Consider the following 17,283-nt stretch of genomic DNA (forward strand, 5'->3'; position numbering starts at 1 on the left):
GTTAAATGGCAAAACAACCCCATGATAGAAGCATATACATACATATTCCATAGAATTTCCATATCAAAATAGGGTTCATGTGTTAGTAACAGAAGCAGATAGAAATTCCAAACGGGTCCGAGTTCGCCGGAGTCCCACTTGGTGATATCGGACGAGCGCCGTCTCCCGGAAAGTCGGCGTGATTGAAGGGAGGCGTGTGCCGTCCGACACCGGTGCATCGTGGGAGCCCTCCGATTGAAATCGCAACCGTGGCGAGGGATTCGAGATGAGATCAGACGTGTCTTCATTTTCCGCGTCTGCAATGCCTCGTCAGACGTCTGCAGGGTCTCTCTGGAGTTTTCATGAGACGCTTTCTTTTAAAAGGTTGACTTTTTTTTTTTATACAGAACACAATAAAGGCATTTGATTTTAAGAGTTCTGGTTTTCTCATTTCTTATAGGCCAATATCTTTTCTTAAAAAAAAAGAAAAAGAAAATAAGACAGAGAAAAGAAAAGACTGCTGCCCAGGTGCCTGTGTAAAGGGGAAGAGTCACTGTCTCAGTAGGACCTGGGGAAAAGCGCAATATGTGTGTGTGTGTGTGTGTGTTTGTGTTATTCTGATTTGTGACAGTACAAGTCCTTAAGTGCTTTCAGCTCCTCGATGAGGGTTTTGTTCTGGTTTTCCAGCACGGCCACGCGATTCTCCAGACACTTCACATACTCCTTCTTCTTGCGACGGCACTCTCGCGCTGCCTCCCTGTGGCAGAAACTCAGTATTACACTCAAAGGACAGGAATCCTGCCTCAGTTTTAATATTTACATTTTTTTCTCTTGCACACTTGTCCTACTTTCCCCCGTGTGTGTATGAGCAGTACCTGTTCTTCATGAGGCGGACCTCTCTCTTGCGCGTGGCTTCCTCGGCACCTCCCTGACCCGACGCCATCACCACTCCGGGAGTGATGGTGCCTGACGCCGCTGTGCGGATCTGATACGCCTGCACGTCGCCGGACGCAGCTGAGCGGCATGACGGAGAAATAGGACACGTTAGCCGTGTGAGCTGCACTAAGCATGCACGTAAAGCTACAAGTAAAGAGTTATGGCATATATCTATCACAAACTACAGCTGTAATATGGACCATATTTCTTAAATGATACTTATACAGGTGACTGAAGCTCAATATTTAAAGACCTGCATAATTTAACCAGAATGTATTATTATTAAACACCAGTTCTAGGATTTATGGCTGGATTTGGATTGATCTAGCCTCCGAAATTAGACTAACAATGTGTACTAGCTTCTGCAACAGCACTGTTTCAAAGATTGCAAAGATAACCTGCAAAACACATAGTTTCATTCCAAGTCATCGAGACTAAAAACCAACAGCCATTTTAGAAAAAACGCTTCTATGCTGACGGGGCAGATTTCAAGAAAGGGGTAGAAGTAACTTCCCCATTTGGTCCTGCAGCTTGAAGAGGAAAACAGTGTCTAAAATACAAGAGTGATTCATTAACATTCAGATTACGATATTGAGATGGAAAATTTTTTAGAAGATCTAGATCTTCGTACATTCTCTAAGCAGCTGCTCTTCTATTTTGTGTACGAAATTAATATAAAAGAAAACAGAGCTCGTTATGTTACTCTTCACTTGGTGACTGTTACAAAGCACTGGTACTGGAGACTCCTTCCGTAAATGCTAAATGTGTGTCATACTTCAGACATTTCAATGATTGGTCACCATGTGGACGTTACTAGAGAAACGAGCGTGTTAATATAAACCAGTGATGTGTCCGAAAATAAATGTTATAGAACATTTATTAACACTTCTGACCATTTGAGAAGTAAACAGCACTGTGGTCATTATGGAGTGAGATATTTCCTCAAGGAACCCTTCATTTATCCCACTGTATAATCCCATGTGTTTGTATACAGATGAACTGCTCACCCTGCACCACCACCTGGTTACTGGGCACCAGGATCTGCTGGCCGTCACTGGTCTGGGCGTACTGCAGGATGGTGGCGCCCGACTGGGCCGCTGCTGTGTTGGTCATCGTCAGTGTCTGTAGGCCCTGAACGCCGTCTGTGCCATTATTGGCCAGCTGGATGGCTCCGCCTTGTGTGATGGCGACTGAGAGAGGCAAGAAGCAGGGAGACTTTTACAAACCAACAAAATATTAAGCAGTGAACTATGTGTTTGATATTAACTAGCTATTAACTAGCTATTCATACATACTTTTTGTAATATATATACACATCATTGCCAGCTGATCAGAATCACATATTTTCTCTGTTTACAATACAAATTATTATGATCAGTGTGTACAATAAGTTAATGTAAACACTTCAAGAAACATATGAAAGGAGGCTGGCTGCATAGGAAATGTCCTTCTTGTAGAGCTTATAAGGGATTAAAAATCATGGTGGGTGAAACTCTCTCTCTCTAATAAATGAGTAATGTTTGGCGATGGAGTAAATCTTTTATAAAATCTGCAGTGTGTGTTTGAGAGAGAGAGAGAGAGAGAGAGAGTCATCATCTCACTCACTGTACTGTCCACTGCTGGTTTGGTAAATGGGGGTGGGCACAGTGACTGTAGTGATGGCCGGTGCCGATTCCTCCTCGTTTTTTTCCTCCTCTATCCGAGGCACGGCCGGAGTGTCAGACGAGAGATCGTTCAAGATTTTTCTGTATCGGAAAGCAAAGAATCGGAATTAAATCATGCCAACAAACTACAAAGGCACGAGAGCGTCGAGGCGATAAGGGTAGAAGAAACCCCTGTATGAACAGACCTGTATGAGGGTCGTCTGGAGAGGATCTCCCTCCTTTTCTGGGTGTCTGTCACACTGTCCACTGACTCCTGCGAGTCCTCGCTCTCGGCAATGGTGGAGATCTGAAAGAGAGACGGACAGGGTGGATCGTCAGTCAGTCGGTGAGAGGAAATCGGTCCTGTAAGCCAGAAAGGTGAGCTCACCTGTACGGCTTGGACTTGGGGAGACTGGATGACAGACGGCTGCGCGGCCTGGATGACCCCATGAACCTGCACCGTCTGACCGTTAGGCAACTGCACCAGCGTGACGGTGGGCCCGGTGGCTGAGGCTTGGCCCGCTGCCATGGAAACCTGTTTCACACACACACACACACTGTTTATAAACGGTGTTGTAATGACAGGGTACTGTAATGAAAAATGATCTTTATGCTGCACTCACAAAACTCCACTCCCTTACACACATATCTAATATACTACTACTAGTAACATGTTCTAATGAACTACTTGACCATGTCAAAGCATTCCCAGGTCAGCAAGTCAATCAAACTGGTTTATATGATTACGCAAAGCGAACTAACTTGGCTAGACGGTATCAGAGTACCACACTTTCACTGAATTATAACTCCTGATTGGTCAACAGGTAATGATGAATTGAAGACAGTTCACAGGTTTACACAAAAGCGCTATCGTTTCTATAGCAACGACACTGCCATAATAATCCATAATAAGGCGGGGGAAAAGAAACAATGCTATTAAATGTTACATGAATAAAAATGGATAATCGCTGATAAGTTTTCTGTAAAGACAACTTCACACCACTTCATTTAGGGAAGGAGTCTCCAGTGTCAGCACCTCCCACCAGGGGAACATCCCCAGGTTTTTGCGTGTTGTGGTTTCTCTGTGTTTTATATAAAAGTGTAATGAAATTGCTGTGGTATAAGAGAAATAAAACTCTTCAGGGTGGATTCCTAACACATCACATCACGCCTTGCTGTTAAGGGCTACAGAGATTCGGTGATGATGTCACAGGATGATGTTTGCAATCAGCTGATCTAAAGTGCCACCCTCGTTGACCCGGGGGTAGTTCAAGCAACATGCACACATTTCTGACGAGCAAAAAACAACGGAATTGAAATCCCCAGAATGTTTAGAGTATTGTAAAACCTTCTGATGTGAACTTTTCACCCAAACACACACTTTCTAATTCCACTACTCCAGCAGCGTGATGTGGACGAGGCGTCCGGCTCACCTGCGCCAGGGTGGCGATCTGCTGCGTGTCTGTCTCAGAGACAGCGGTCTCGCTGCCCTGCTGCACATCTGCTCCTGCGTCCATGGTCATTTAGAAAAGCCGCAGTGAGGAAACGAGGTGGACTCGGTTGGCACGACCTGCCTGAGGAGGGGACGAGGAAAAAGAAAACAATTACGCTTCACGTATACGCAAATTATATAGATCAGCTCTTAACGTCAAGGCAGGAAGCAAATATTCCTAATGGAGCGATTTGGGTTTTAATGAATAGTTTTATTTAAAAAAAAAACCCTAATATCTATAAGTTTAACTTGAATCAAATGTATTCAAGGTGTGTTTGGTTTCTCAGTGGGTACACCAAATCTCAAATACTCTTTTGGTACAATGTCAAAAACATTGCGAAATTACAGCTGAAGTCAAGTGTGTGTCCATTTCATCGTGTAGTTTGCATAATGATAACTAGTGTAACTATATTGCCAAAAGTTTCGGGACACCCCTCCAAATCATTGAGTTTAGGTGTTGTTTTTTCAGGGGTGAAATTGTCCAAAATGTCTTGGTATGAAGCTGAAGCATTAAGAGTTCCTTTCACTGGAACTAAGGGGCCCCGAGATCAACCCCATGAATTCAATGATTTGGAGGGGCGTCCCAAAACCTTTGGCAATATAGTGTATATATATCCAAGGAAAAATGTCAAAATTACAGTTTATCATTTTGAATTATTCAGAAAGTGTGTCGCCTACATGTAATTACAGAGTGACGTTTTGTGTGATCTTATATATTTACGGAAGGAGTCTCCAGTGGCGATGCTTTCAGAAGTAAAGCTGTTCAGATATGGGAAACTCTTCAGGACATTGTTTTATTTTTTTTTTTTAGTCTAATGGTCTTATTGACAGAATAAAAGTCTAAAAGACTATTTTAAGTTGCTAGGAAATGACCGGATGTTCCACAATAATAACAGAGAAAAAGGTCCATGTATTGTTCCTTAATAAATAAAAGAATGAATATATAAAAAAATCATATATATCAGGATGTGCTGTTATTAGAAAATAATCAAGTTTGAGAACTTGTTTAACCTACAGGGCTGCTATAAAGCGGGCCTCAGTATTTTTAACTTATAATAAGAGAGCTAGCCATTTTGTTGTCCAGCACTTTTGAACAAAACATCTAGGAACCATGTCTATAAATATAAAATAGGGGGGAGGGGGGAATCTACTGACCACTGCTTACAGTCAGACGACTAACAGGGTATGTAATGCAGTAAGCATGCTTCTTGAACCGTTTGACCTGTAACTGTAGCGTACAGGTTTATGTCATAGTGCACCGGGTTCAGAGTAATAAAACGCCGGACAGTAATAAACCACTTGAGAATAAAGGTCTGTGAGTCACACAAAAATCTTTATTTGTTCAGTTCATGTGTGATTTTGAGGGGTGTGTCTCTTTCACAACGAATTAAAAAAAGAAAGAGTTTTGATGTCTTCTGCGAAAGTCATTATTTGTTTATGGAAGCAAATCTGTACCGTGTTTGGACTAGATAATTGAAATAACCTTAAACGCGATCATGATCTCCAGTTGATGGGGCGAATGCTTTTTTTTATTGTGCTGGATGGCTGTTAGTTAGGGCTGGGTCTGAATCTGTTTTGGCACAGATCCGGTAAAAACTGATCGATTCTGGTATTGCGCCATTGTGACCTGTTCATGTGGAGATCTGAGGCTACCTTTGGCCCAAATCTGCTGCAGCGTCTATTCATTGGCTAGGGTATTAATACACTTGGTCATGACCTACATATGTTTCTGAGTGCCTTTTGGTTGAAACCACTGACATAGACTATATTGCCAAAAGTTTTCAGGTGTTGTTTTTCAGGGGTTGGGCTCGGCCCCTTAGTTCCAGTGAAATGAACTCTTAATGCTTTAGCTTCATACCAAGACATTTTGGACAATTTCATGCTTTGTGGGGAGAGTTTAGGGGATGACCCCTTCCTGTTCCTTGGTGTGGAGGAACATCACAGAGTCCCGACGTCAACCTGATAGAACACCTTTGGGATGAATTAGAGTGGAGACTGTGAGCCAGGCCAAAACCTGGTCGTCTTCCTTCACATGCACATGAATGTAATATGGAGTCGTCCCGCCCTTTTCAGTTATAACAGCTTCCACTCTTCTGTGAAGGCTTTCCACAAGGTTTAGGAGTGTGTTTATGGGAATTTTTGGACAATTCCTCTAGAAGCGCATTTGTGAGGTCAGGCACTGATGTTGGACGAGAAGGTCTGGCTCACAGTCTCCGCTCTAATTCATCCCAAAGGTGTTCTATGGGGTTGAGGTCAGGACTCTGTGAAGTTCCTCCACACCAAATTCACTCATCCGTGTCTTTATGGACCTTGCTTTGTGCACTGGTGTGCAGTCATGTTGGAACAGGAAGGGGTCATCCCCAAACTGTTCCCACAAAGCTGTCCGAGATGTCTTGGTATGAAGCTGAATCATTAACAGTTCCTTTCTTAAACTGGAACTTCGAGCCCAACCCCTGAAAAACAATCCAATGATTTAGAGGGGTGTTCCAAAACTTTTGGCAATATAGTGTACCTTTGCAGCATATATTCATTGGTGTAATAATATGCTTGGTGATGATCTGAATAAGTGCCTCTTGGTTGAAACCAATGACATTTATGATTTATCATAATTACAGTTACTATGTAGCACACTATATTTACACTTAATTAATGTGAATTTATGCAATTTATTTATGTATGAAATGTGTTTGTTGTGAATTTTGAAACAGTGCCATACAATAAGTCCAGCCATCAAGACTTCATGTCCCTTTTTGGCGCCTTTTTACTTCCGCATTCACACACAGCGACGGAATTAGGACTCACTACAGAGAATCGATTCTTTTAAATGACTCGTCTTAGTGAATCTGTTAGCGACAATTTGATTCGTAGCTCGATTCACGAAAAGCGTCGAAAAAATTATTTCATAAGGCCCAACATAAGAAATCGTACGTGTTGTCCCTGTCGCTATTTTTCATTTTAGGTGTAGCTTGAATTAACAGGTTCAATTAATGTTTGATTCTTTTTAATTTTGTATTAAAACTACAAAAATAGCACGCCTCGTTGTGGTTACGTACAGATAAATGACTTTCGATTCGTTTCGGAGAGTCGATTCACCTTCAAGGAATCTTTCCCAAAGAACCGCAACGATTCGCTCAAAAGTGTCAATCGGTGTAAATTGGGTTTGTACATGAAATCAAAAATTACCCTCACTAGAAAACTAAAGGTGCAAAAACAAAAAAAAACACCATTTTGCATGATGGATAAAACAAAACGCGCTTTATTAATCGCTAATAGATATACGTTATGTGTCTAATGGTGAAACCACTGGCTCTTTTTTACCCAAATGGACAATATGTTTAGTTGCAATTCTGAGATCAGTTCGTAAAATACAGCTGATGTAACATCTGGAGAGTCCGAGCACTATTGTACTGCAGGTTGAAATGTTCTCTAATGTATAGTATTAGCAGGCTAATGCTATATATAAGATATATATACACTGTCCCTCTGGTTAGCTATTTCAGCTAGCCAGCTAATGCTGCAGGCTCGCGCGCTCTTGAAAACATTTTTCCTGGTAGCTAGCTAGCCATTGGCTTGATAATCGCTTTATAGCCTAAATAGCTCAGCTTAGCTGTTATAAACGTGTGCACAGTTATATTCCCAGGACCCCCCATTTTCCTTCCCTGTGCTCCCCCGGCTCGGTGTGACTCACTGACTAAAAGCGGCTCGGTGTAGCTTGTGCTGTGAAACAACAACATGCCCGCCGCCGCCATGATCGCTTTGTGTTAGGAAACGCCATGGCTGAAAAACTAGACGCGCGTTTTATTTGCGTTGCGTATCTCCTCCTTACCCGGTCACGGACTCGCTTACTCGCTCTCTCTGTTCTCGCGTCACTCCCGGGCCTCCGGAGCTCCACTTTTTATTCAGTCCGACACGTAAGAGCCCGCGTCAGGGTACACCTCCGCCGCGTCACCGCAGACAACAACAACGCGAGCAAGGACGAAACTGCGGCACGACTCGATGTCGGGAACGCCCGGAAAACGTCGAGCGAATGCGAAGACTCACGAACTCACCACGAAGCGCAGCCGGAATTTCACGAAGGAGTCGTGCGTACGCCGCGCATGCGCGGGAAACGTGATTGGAGAAAGCCGAAGCTCTGCAGCAGCATTTCGTACTGTTACCAAAAACTGGCTAGATACATAGATAGAAATATTAATAATAATAATAATAATAGTAATAATTATATATATATATATATATATATATATATATATATATATATATATATATATATATATAACAATGCTCTTGTGTCATGATACAAAGTGCATTGAGTACATTTTAAAATATTATTTATTTACTATAAATTTGTCATGGTTAATTAAAAATAGTCAAGAGGTATGTTTTGCGGCTGTAGTACGACAGTTACATACCAAACTCTAAACACTGGGAAATTGGGAAAGTCCCCCCCCACCCCTCCCCTCCCATCACACACATTAAAAAGTCTGTGCTTTATTCAGGTTTTTATTTCATTATATATATATATATATATATATATATATATATATATATATATATATATATATATATATATAACCACAGTGACTTATTAAATTAAATTAAAAAAAATACTAAATGGCTATTGGCCGTTATACTGGTCATATTAGTCAAAGGGCTATCATTAAGAATTATTATTGTTGAATGACTCAGGTGATTTTGAACATCAATAATAATAATAATAATAAGTTGTTTGTGGGTGTGGGCATTCCCTTGGTTTCATAGTTTTGACGCAAACTCTACTGCATTGCATTGTGGGTAACAAAACTCCCTAACATAGCGAATAATGTGTAGTTTTGACAATACTGCAGGAATGCTAAAGTGTATAAATATATGTGTGTGTATAAAATGTATTTTTTAAAGTATACATATATAATAAAAAGCAAATGTTTCAATAAGTAACACAAAAGCGTCTTTCTTCCTTCCACCGTTTCCACTTCTCCTTTTAGCGGAGCGAGCGATTTTGATTGGTCGGTTTAAAAACATGACACAGTTATACACCAATCAGAGACTTGGGTTCGGTTTTTTTGTCCCGCCTACCGGGGTAAAGAACCAGGAAATTGATCGCTATGTCATTTTAATCAGACGGCACAGAAGTAGCCGGAAGTCTTTATAGAAGGATTTGTTTAATAGTCATTTATTTATTTTTCTCTTGGTTTGGTCGATATTTTTAGTTATCATGTCGTCGCTGTTCAAGAAGAAGACGGTGGAGGGTGAGTTTCTAGCTGAAATGAGAGAGTTTTGGTGGACGGAATGTATATAAACAAACCTAGGTACTACTGGACTAGCTGTAGTGAGCTAACAACTGTGTGTGTGTGTGTGTGTGTGTGTGTGTGTGTGTGTGTGTGTGTGTGTGTGTGTGTGTGTGTGTGTGTGTGGGTAGGTAGGTAGGTAGTAAGTATTATTTAATGGTGTCATGTGTGTAGTTCATGACACATATCCCATCATTTCCAGTAATTTGGTGAACACAAAGGGTATCAGTGTCAAGTTGGTCCATTTCTGGTGGATATTTAAAGAGAGAGTTTCCTTCTATGGCCATCATTATGTAAAGAGCAATCAATAATCAATTTCAGGCTGAAAGAAGAGGAAAAGGCTTAGAAACTAGTTGATTTGCGTGTCAGAATTCCTCCGCGCAGACGTAAGGTTGTTGACAACATGTTAAATTATGATGAAATGTCTTACAGATGTCATTAAGGAGCAGAACAAGGAGCTGAGAGGAACACAGAGGCAGATCACGAGAGACCGAACTGCACTGGAGAAACAGGAAAAACAACTGGTGAGAGACACCTCCCTCGCCTTTCACGCTACCGCTCAACCAGTTGGAGAAAGAGTTTGTTATTTCTGGCGTCGCAGAAAGTTAGAGTCCACAGAAATGACTCCCGAAAGGTCCGTGAGGCAAATCCAGGAAGTGTATGAATTTTTAATACAGTGATGCAAACAAACCCTTTTATCATATAATATGGAGTGTTTGTGCTTTCAACCCGAATGGGTTTAATCACTCGGAACCAGTAATGTGTGCTCTCGAAGGGACGTTCATGAGTAGAAAGCTCTAGGACTCGAATAGATAGAAGACTATTAATGTGCACTTGTGAAATGGTGGTGGTGGTGGCGGCTCAAGTGGATCTTGGTTAAGTTGTCTTTATTTGTCACATATACATTACTGCACACTGAAATTATTTTTTCGCGTATCCCATCCTTGGGGGTTGGTGTCAGAGCACAGGGTCAGCCATGATACAGTGCCCCTGGAGCAGGGGTGGGTTGGGGGGCCTTGCCCAACAGTGGCTGCTTGGTGGTGCTGGGGCTTGAACCCCAATCTTTCAGTCAACAACTCAGAGCCTTAACCACTTGAGCAACCACCACCCTCTCTTAGACCGAAAGATTTTCCACTGTTGGGCCCTTGAGCAAGGCCCCTAACCCTGCTCCAGGGGTGCTGCTTCATTGCTGACCCTGCGCTCTGACCCCTCTGACCCTGCGCTCTGAATAAAGAAGTCAACAAGGGAATGGTAGTGGGTACTTTTCAGTCCGCTCCCTAGTTCAGTAGTCGGGGGGCTGATCAGGGAGTTGGCCGTTTTAAGGGCTCTCTCTCTCTCTCTCCCACCTGTTTTCCTCTCTCTCTCTCTCTAAATAAATAAATAAAAATCAATAAAATCAATCAAAATAACAAATTGAAGCAGGTTGATATCTTTTTAAGTGTTTAATAATACTTTATTGCTACCCTTCAATCCTGCTTGATGTACCATGACACAAAGGTGTGTGAATAAGCTAACAAATATTTGACATGTTTGGGTTTTTCCCACTGGTGACTGATGAGGAGATATATAATGTCGCTGGAGATTGAGTCATCAGTGTTGTAAATGTAGTAGTACGTCAGGGTCATTACTAGAGCCTGAGTTTGTGTATACAATATACAATATACTGATTCACCACTTAGGGAGCTAGAGAGCTGATTGAGACGCAGCCAGCACCTTATCAGACCGTACTCAGACATTGCTGAAGTTTTGAAAATGATAACAAAAATGAAATCCTTTGCTGTTTAGAGTGGTATGATGATGATTTGACACACAACCAAGTACCAACGTTATATATTATATATATTTTATTAATTGTACTAATGGCTCGTATATAAGAGGAATAAAAAACACTTCAGCACGTGCTGTGGGATAAAATAAAATAATCAAGATGTGGCTAATCAGTCATTTGGTGGCTTAGTGGCTAGCAGGTTTCTCTCGCACCTTTGTGATTGGGTGTTTTTCGATGTTGCCTCTGGTTTCCTCCTGGTACTTTGGTTTCCTTTCCCAGTCTAAAAATATGCATTGCAGGCTGAGCTGCATCTCTAAAATGTCTGTACAAATGGCTGTGTGATTAGGTGAACCCTGGAGCCTTGTGCTTCCTTGAGTAGGCTGTTTAAATGTTTAAGTTTTCATTGATAAGTTTTTTATATTTGCTTTCAGAGCTGCTCCTTCTGACCAATCAGGAAGGAGATTTCAACACCACTATGGTAAAACCCCGGTGTAGTGAACTGTATTATACTCATGCTGTTTCTTTTTGCTGGAACAGGAGATGGAGATCAAGAAGATGGCCAAATCGGGGAACAAGGAGGCGTGTAAGGTCCTGGCCAAACAGCTGGTGCAGCTGAGAAAGCAGAAGACCAGGACGTACGCGGTCAGCTCCAAAGTCACGTCCATGTCCACTCAGACCAAACTCATGCACTCGCAGATGAAGATGGCAGGAGCCATGGGCACCACCGCTAAGGTACAGAGCAGGACGTAAAGATACCTACACATACATTGTCAGATAATGTCCAGTGTATTTGTTGAGTGTTTTATCTGTGTGTGTGTGTAAGCATTAAAATTTAACCTTCATCGCATCTGTGGTGTCTATTTCCAGACCATGCAAGCGGTCAATAAGAAGATGGATCCTCAGAAGACTTTACAGACAATGCAGAACTTCCAGAAAGAAACAGCCAAGATGGAGATGACTGAAGAGATGAGTGCGTATTCCTTTGTCCTTCATCTGAAACCTCTTCTTCGATTTATCAGGCGTATATCGATAACGATCCTGTTCTGATTTCTCTCCACTCCCCAGTTAACGACACGCTGGATGACCTCTTCGAGGACTCGGGAGACGAGGAAGAATCTCAGGACATCGTGAACCAGGTGCTGGATGAGATCGGCATCGAGATCACCGGAAAGGTGAGTGCTGAGATTTAACAAAATATATAAATATAGATGGAAAATTCCCACCTTTTGTTGAATAACCATGTTAATATTCCTTATTAAGGAAAGGTCTGTCATTGTTGAGGGAACTGCATTCCACGCATACTACTCATACTAAACCCCACCCTAAAGCAGAGTGCATATACATGCCCATTTTAATAAGTACGCCCGCAAATATCCGATCAGCCAATCACGTGGCTGCAGCTTATGACATTAAAAAAGACAGAAAATTTACTGCTAGTGCAAATGCTGAGTTGCTTTTCAGCTCACCACGACTGTACAGAGTGCTTATATAAGGAACCACCCCCTTCCTCGACTGCCAGTCCAGCCATCCTCCTCACCCCTCTCTCATCAGCGAGGTGTTTCCGCCTACAGAACCGCCGCTCTGCTGTCATGTGTCAGAAACATTTTCCGAAATACACAAATCCGTCTGGCACCGATCTCGACTCGTTCTCACGTCTGATGTGAACGCTAACCGAAGCTCATGGCCTGTATGCTGTGCACCACGTGATCGGCTGATTGGAGACCTGAACAGACGAGACGTTCCTGATGATTATAGTGCCCTATTATTTAAAACGTGTTTCCTATTTGGATCATTTCTAGTCTTTGTAAATGACAGGAAGCAAAAAATGACAGGAGGAAAAAAATAGATGGAGCATCCGGTTATAAGACAATAATCACTGATAACAGTACATCCTGATGTGCCACTTATACCAAAGCAGCTATTTTGTTTTCATTTACTAAAGAACAAAACGTGTTCCCTTCACAGCAAAAGCACTTCTAGATAAATTACAAACTGCAGCTTTAAATTAAGCGACCACTTGAACGCTTTAAAGTACTCTGAAGATATTTTACTGCTTTACACACACACATTTAATCAGAACGGTCACGTTTGCCGTCTTGATATTGACCCGATATGATTCTCTACATCACGTAAACCACACCACGTCATTTCCTTTTATTTCACTAATATGAGAGACCTCCTAGATCTCCTCCTGAGCGCTTCACTATCCTGATGTCTTGATCTCCCGTCACGTCACGACTATGATTTTTAATCCCCTAACGGTTCTCTGGTTTTCTTCTCCAGATGGCCCACGCTCCCGCTGCTAGCCGAACCAGACCCGCCGCCTCCACCTCCAAAGCAGATGGGATATCGGACGAGGAGATCGAGAGACAGCTAAAAGCTCTCGGAGTGGACTAACGGCGTTAGATGTACATCTCTGAACACACACACACACAAATATATATATATATATATATACACACACACTACTGAACTCTCAGCCTTGACATTTGCAGTCACATCAACATGCCTACTTCTCGGGGAAAAAGTGCCACAGCAGGAAAAATTCGATCCGGTTGTCACCATAAGACTCCTAACACCGAGCCACTGTTTGAAAACTAATAATAATAAAATAGCGTGTACATTTTTACCAACTGTTCATATATAAATATATATATACAGTTTTGAACGCATGCCTGCACATCATTGGTTTTATTCACTGTTCCATTAAATTTATATCGGAATGCATGAGAGGTTGAGAGCAAATCATAAAGCAAAAAACAAAAACAAAACAAAAACTTTCCTTATAATTTTTCCCTCAACTCTCAAGAGAGATCTACCTCCAATAACAATACTGGCACTCTACTTCAGGAGCTGTTTTTTTTTTTCCCCCGTCTTTTTTTATTTCTTTATTTTATTCTTTAAAAAAAAAACACACACACTAATCTCCGATCTCCGGCACATCAGTAGCACATCTGGTTTGAAACGACTTCCCAGCTACTGTTGAGTGATTTATCCCTTCGTCGTGTCTCCCAGCTACCTGTCTGCCTGATTGCTTTTCCCGGATTTATTTTTTTCGTTTTTTTTTCTCTCAGTCGAATCACAAGAATAAGAGCTAACAAAGCAGAAAATTCAGCAGATTGCACGATCAAGCTAGATAACGGCCTCCCTTTTTTTTTAAAAAAAAGAAAAATTATTTTATTCTTTTTTTGGGGCAAATCTTCACCACGTTTACGGTAAAATAGAACAATTTTTTTTTTTATATCATTTTTGATTTTGTTTATTTATTTTTTCCTCTTTGCTGTAATTTTTCTTTTGTTAAAAATGTATATTAATTTTATTCTTTTGGCCAAATCTTCACTACAGCTTCGTTAAAATAGAACAATTAATTTTTCTCTTTTTTTTTAAATTTTTTTTTTAAATTAATTTAATTTTATTTTTTTTAATGATATAAATGCTGGTGCTGTCTGAAGCATCGCTGTTCATTAAGCTTGTTTTAGGACTGCTAAGAACAAGCCTTGGTAGACCCCAGACCAACTTCGTGGTCAGTTTGGATGGGAAAAGTACAGCTCCTCATTATCTGCCGAGAAGGATTTGTAGGATGAAGGATCGAGCCCCGCCCCCTGCCCCCCTCATGAGCTTGTTGTTCGGCGTCTCTGAATTTAATTCAACCGTTTATCGCTGTCGAGGCTGAGCTCAGTCTCGCAGCAAGCAGGTTTAATTAAAATCACAATCTGCATTGGGATTTCATTAACAACGGCTCTGTTTGAATCTAATTTTAACCTCACACCCAGGCACAATCCACTGTGTCGAGAATCCCTCGGTAGTCTTTATAAATGTGTAAATAGTACAGGTACAGATTAGTTATTGATTTGTTTTGGTTTATTTTTTTCTTATTCATAGCCATATTTATCAGTTGTTCCGGGATACCGCGATTTCTTCAACAGCTATGGGAGTTTTTTTCATTGTTAATCGTAAATAAAGCGCCTTTTTAACTATCATGTCTTCTGTACGTCTTCTGTTATTAAGTAACTTCTGGTTTAAAGTTTAATCGTGACACCAGAGGGCAGTGTGTAAGCACAATGAACTGATCCGGCATATCAAGAGGTACGAAGCTGTGGATATAACAGCAGAGATTGTTTAAGCTGGCTCTGATGATGTGGTGTAACGTTACATTACGCTGTAAAGCGAGGAGAGAAGTTGATGCAAATTTGGAGCGCCTCTACTATCGGAAGTGAAGACGCGTGACGCTACTTCTCCTTCGTCTTGTATGATATGAAGATGCTGATTGAGCTGCATATGTTGTTTCTCCATCATTTTAGCATTTGAAGACTCCAGCATGAAGGAGCTGCTGTTAAATCTATAATGAACTCGGATGTTGGGTTAATTTAGGAGTTGCTCAGGAGCTCCTGGTTAAGCAATTGACTGTAGAAAGGACATTGTTTATAATCACACTCTATGTTTATGATATTTCTGCCGTTTAGCCTCCTTGTTAGGGCGCCTGCCTCCCATGGTGGAGACCCGCCCGGAGTTGTTGCGAGAAAAACCCGAGGGTTTACGTACGTATTGGGGAAGTGGTGGCTCACACAGGTAAGGCTCTGGGTCACTGATCAAATGGTTGGGGGTTCGAGCCCCAGTACTGCCAAGCTACTGCTGTTGGGTCCCTTAACCCTCCCTGCTCCAGGGGTGCCATATCACGGCTGACCCTGCTCTCTGACCCCAGCTTCCTATTTCATAAAAAAAGGTTTTCGCATATCCCAGCTAGTAAGCTGGGATATATGCGAAAACCTTTTTTTATCGAATTTCCCCACTGTGGGATCAATAAAGTTTTATCTTATCTTAATTCATGATCACACTCTCTGGTGTCACCCAAATAAGGAGGAGGTTCCCTTCTGAGTCTGGTTCCTCTCTGGTATCTTCCTCATATCTCTGAGTTTTTCCTCGCCTCAGGATTCTCATTAGGAATAAATTGAAATAGAAGTCTAATATTAATCTTGAACTTCTTGTACTATATAGTTCTGTAGAGCTGCTTCGAGACGACGTCCACTGTTAAAAGCACTATACGAATTGAATTGAATTGATATGATGCAGATACACACTTCTACCAAATCTCCCTCCAAGATGTTTTTTTATTTTAGCCGAGCAAGGAAATGATTCAGAATGCTAGTTGCTCCACCCGTTGATCAATGTTATCACCATGGCAACCAGTATTAGAAAAAGAAGCCGCTTTATAGTACAGAGACTAAAGACTTGCAGACAGTCTACTGTATGTGTGAAGCTTTTGTGTATATATAAGCTTCGGTGAACACTTAAAGGTGAAATCTGGAATCCTTCCAAAGATCTCGTTTAGCCAGCAAGCAAAATGGGATGCATCAAAAACTCATTTCAATCACTGTACTATGTGATTACACTGACCTGCGAACACCTTTCCAATCAGCCAATCATGTGACAGCAGAGCAATATATAAACAAAATCATGAAGATGCAGGTCCAGACCTTCAGTTTGTAATGTTCACATCAAACCTCTCGGTGATTTTGATTGAACAAATGGTGCCATTTGGATTCTTTCAGAATCATCAGAGATGTTCAAGCAGTTGAAAACAAAAAACAATGTCCAGCGAGAAGCAGTACTGAGGTCAGAGGTGAAGAAATCTCTTGTATTTGCTGATGTGGTGAGCAGAAAAGCATCTTGAAGTACACAGCGGGTGAAACAGAGTGTAGAAGAACACATCTAGGGTCCAATCCTGGCAGCCATGAGCGGGATAAACAGAAACCAGCACACAGAAATGGAGTTAGATGGAATTATTGATTAGGGAGAGCTGATCATATTGTAACTTCTAAGATCCTGAAGCCAGGAAAGTGTTGAACTCTCAACAACAGTGTCAGTCAAACAAAAGGAGGCAGGATTAGGACAAAAATGGCAAAAAGAACTGAGCTTGAGCCACGCATGGACAGCATGAAGATACACGAGAATGCACAAGAAACCATGAAGATGGCTTTAGATCAGTTCTGCAGTCTCCATTAGGGAACATTGCAACACAACTTCAACAACAACGAAAAACTAAAATGAATTTCCTGCTTACACAATCCCACTTCCTTTTTGTTCATATAGAACACTGTTATAAAAAAGGGAAATGATTTATAATCACAGTATCCGCTGTCACACAGATGAGGATGAGGTTCCCTTTTGAGTCTCAAGGTT

At 41.5% G+C, this 17,283-nt stretch overlaps 2 protein-coding genes across 5 annotated transcripts; one reads left to right on the top strand and one right to left on the bottom strand.

The window, feature by feature from the left end:
* Positions 1 to 456: 456 nt before the first annotated feature.
* On the bottom strand, positions 457 to 8,039 carry creb1a (cAMP responsive element binding protein 1a). 4 transcript variants are annotated; one of them, XM_058381151.1, is made up of 8 exons: positions 7,877 to 8,036; positions 3,992 to 4,132; positions 2,947 to 3,093; positions 2,765 to 2,865; positions 2,521 to 2,660; positions 1,923 to 2,105; positions 855 to 993; positions 457 to 736 (listed from the first exon to the last, which is right to left on the bottom strand). In XM_058381151.1, exons 2-8 carry the CDS (start codon positions 4,079 to 4,081, stop codon positions 592 to 594), a joined length of 945 nt encoding a protein of 314 aa, XP_058237134.1. In that variant the 5' UTR covers positions 4,082 to 4,132; positions 7,877 to 8,036; the 3' UTR covers positions 457 to 591. The 4 variants fall into 4 exon arrangements, with proteins under 4 accessions (XP_058237134.1, XP_058237133.1, XP_058237131.1 ...); XM_058381150.1 differs by having other exon boundaries at positions 2,765 to 3,093; positions 7,897 to 8,039; XM_058381148.1 differs by having other exon boundaries at positions 2,765 to 3,093.
* Positions 8,040 to 9,137: 1,098 nt separating this feature from the next.
* On the top strand, positions 9,138 to 15,083 carry chmp2bb (charged multivesicular body protein 2Bb). The gene is made up of 6 exons (XM_058381117.1): positions 9,138 to 9,296; positions 9,768 to 9,859; positions 11,641 to 11,835; positions 11,971 to 12,073; positions 12,169 to 12,275; positions 13,387 to 15,083. Exons 1-6 carry the CDS (start codon positions 9,263 to 9,265, stop codon positions 13,498 to 13,500), a joined length of 645 nt encoding a protein of 214 aa, XP_058237100.1. The 5' UTR covers positions 9,138 to 9,262; the 3' UTR covers positions 13,501 to 15,083.
* Positions 15,084 to 17,283: the final 2,200 nt, after the last annotated feature.

The sequence above is a fragment of the Hemibagrus wyckioides genome, linkage group LG26 (genome assembly GCF_019097595.1).
Source record: "Hemibagrus wyckioides isolate EC202008001 linkage group LG26, SWU_Hwy_1.0, whole genome shotgun sequence".
NCBI classification, from domain to species: Eukaryota; Metazoa; Chordata; class Actinopteri; order Siluriformes; family Bagridae; genus Hemibagrus; species Hemibagrus wyckioides.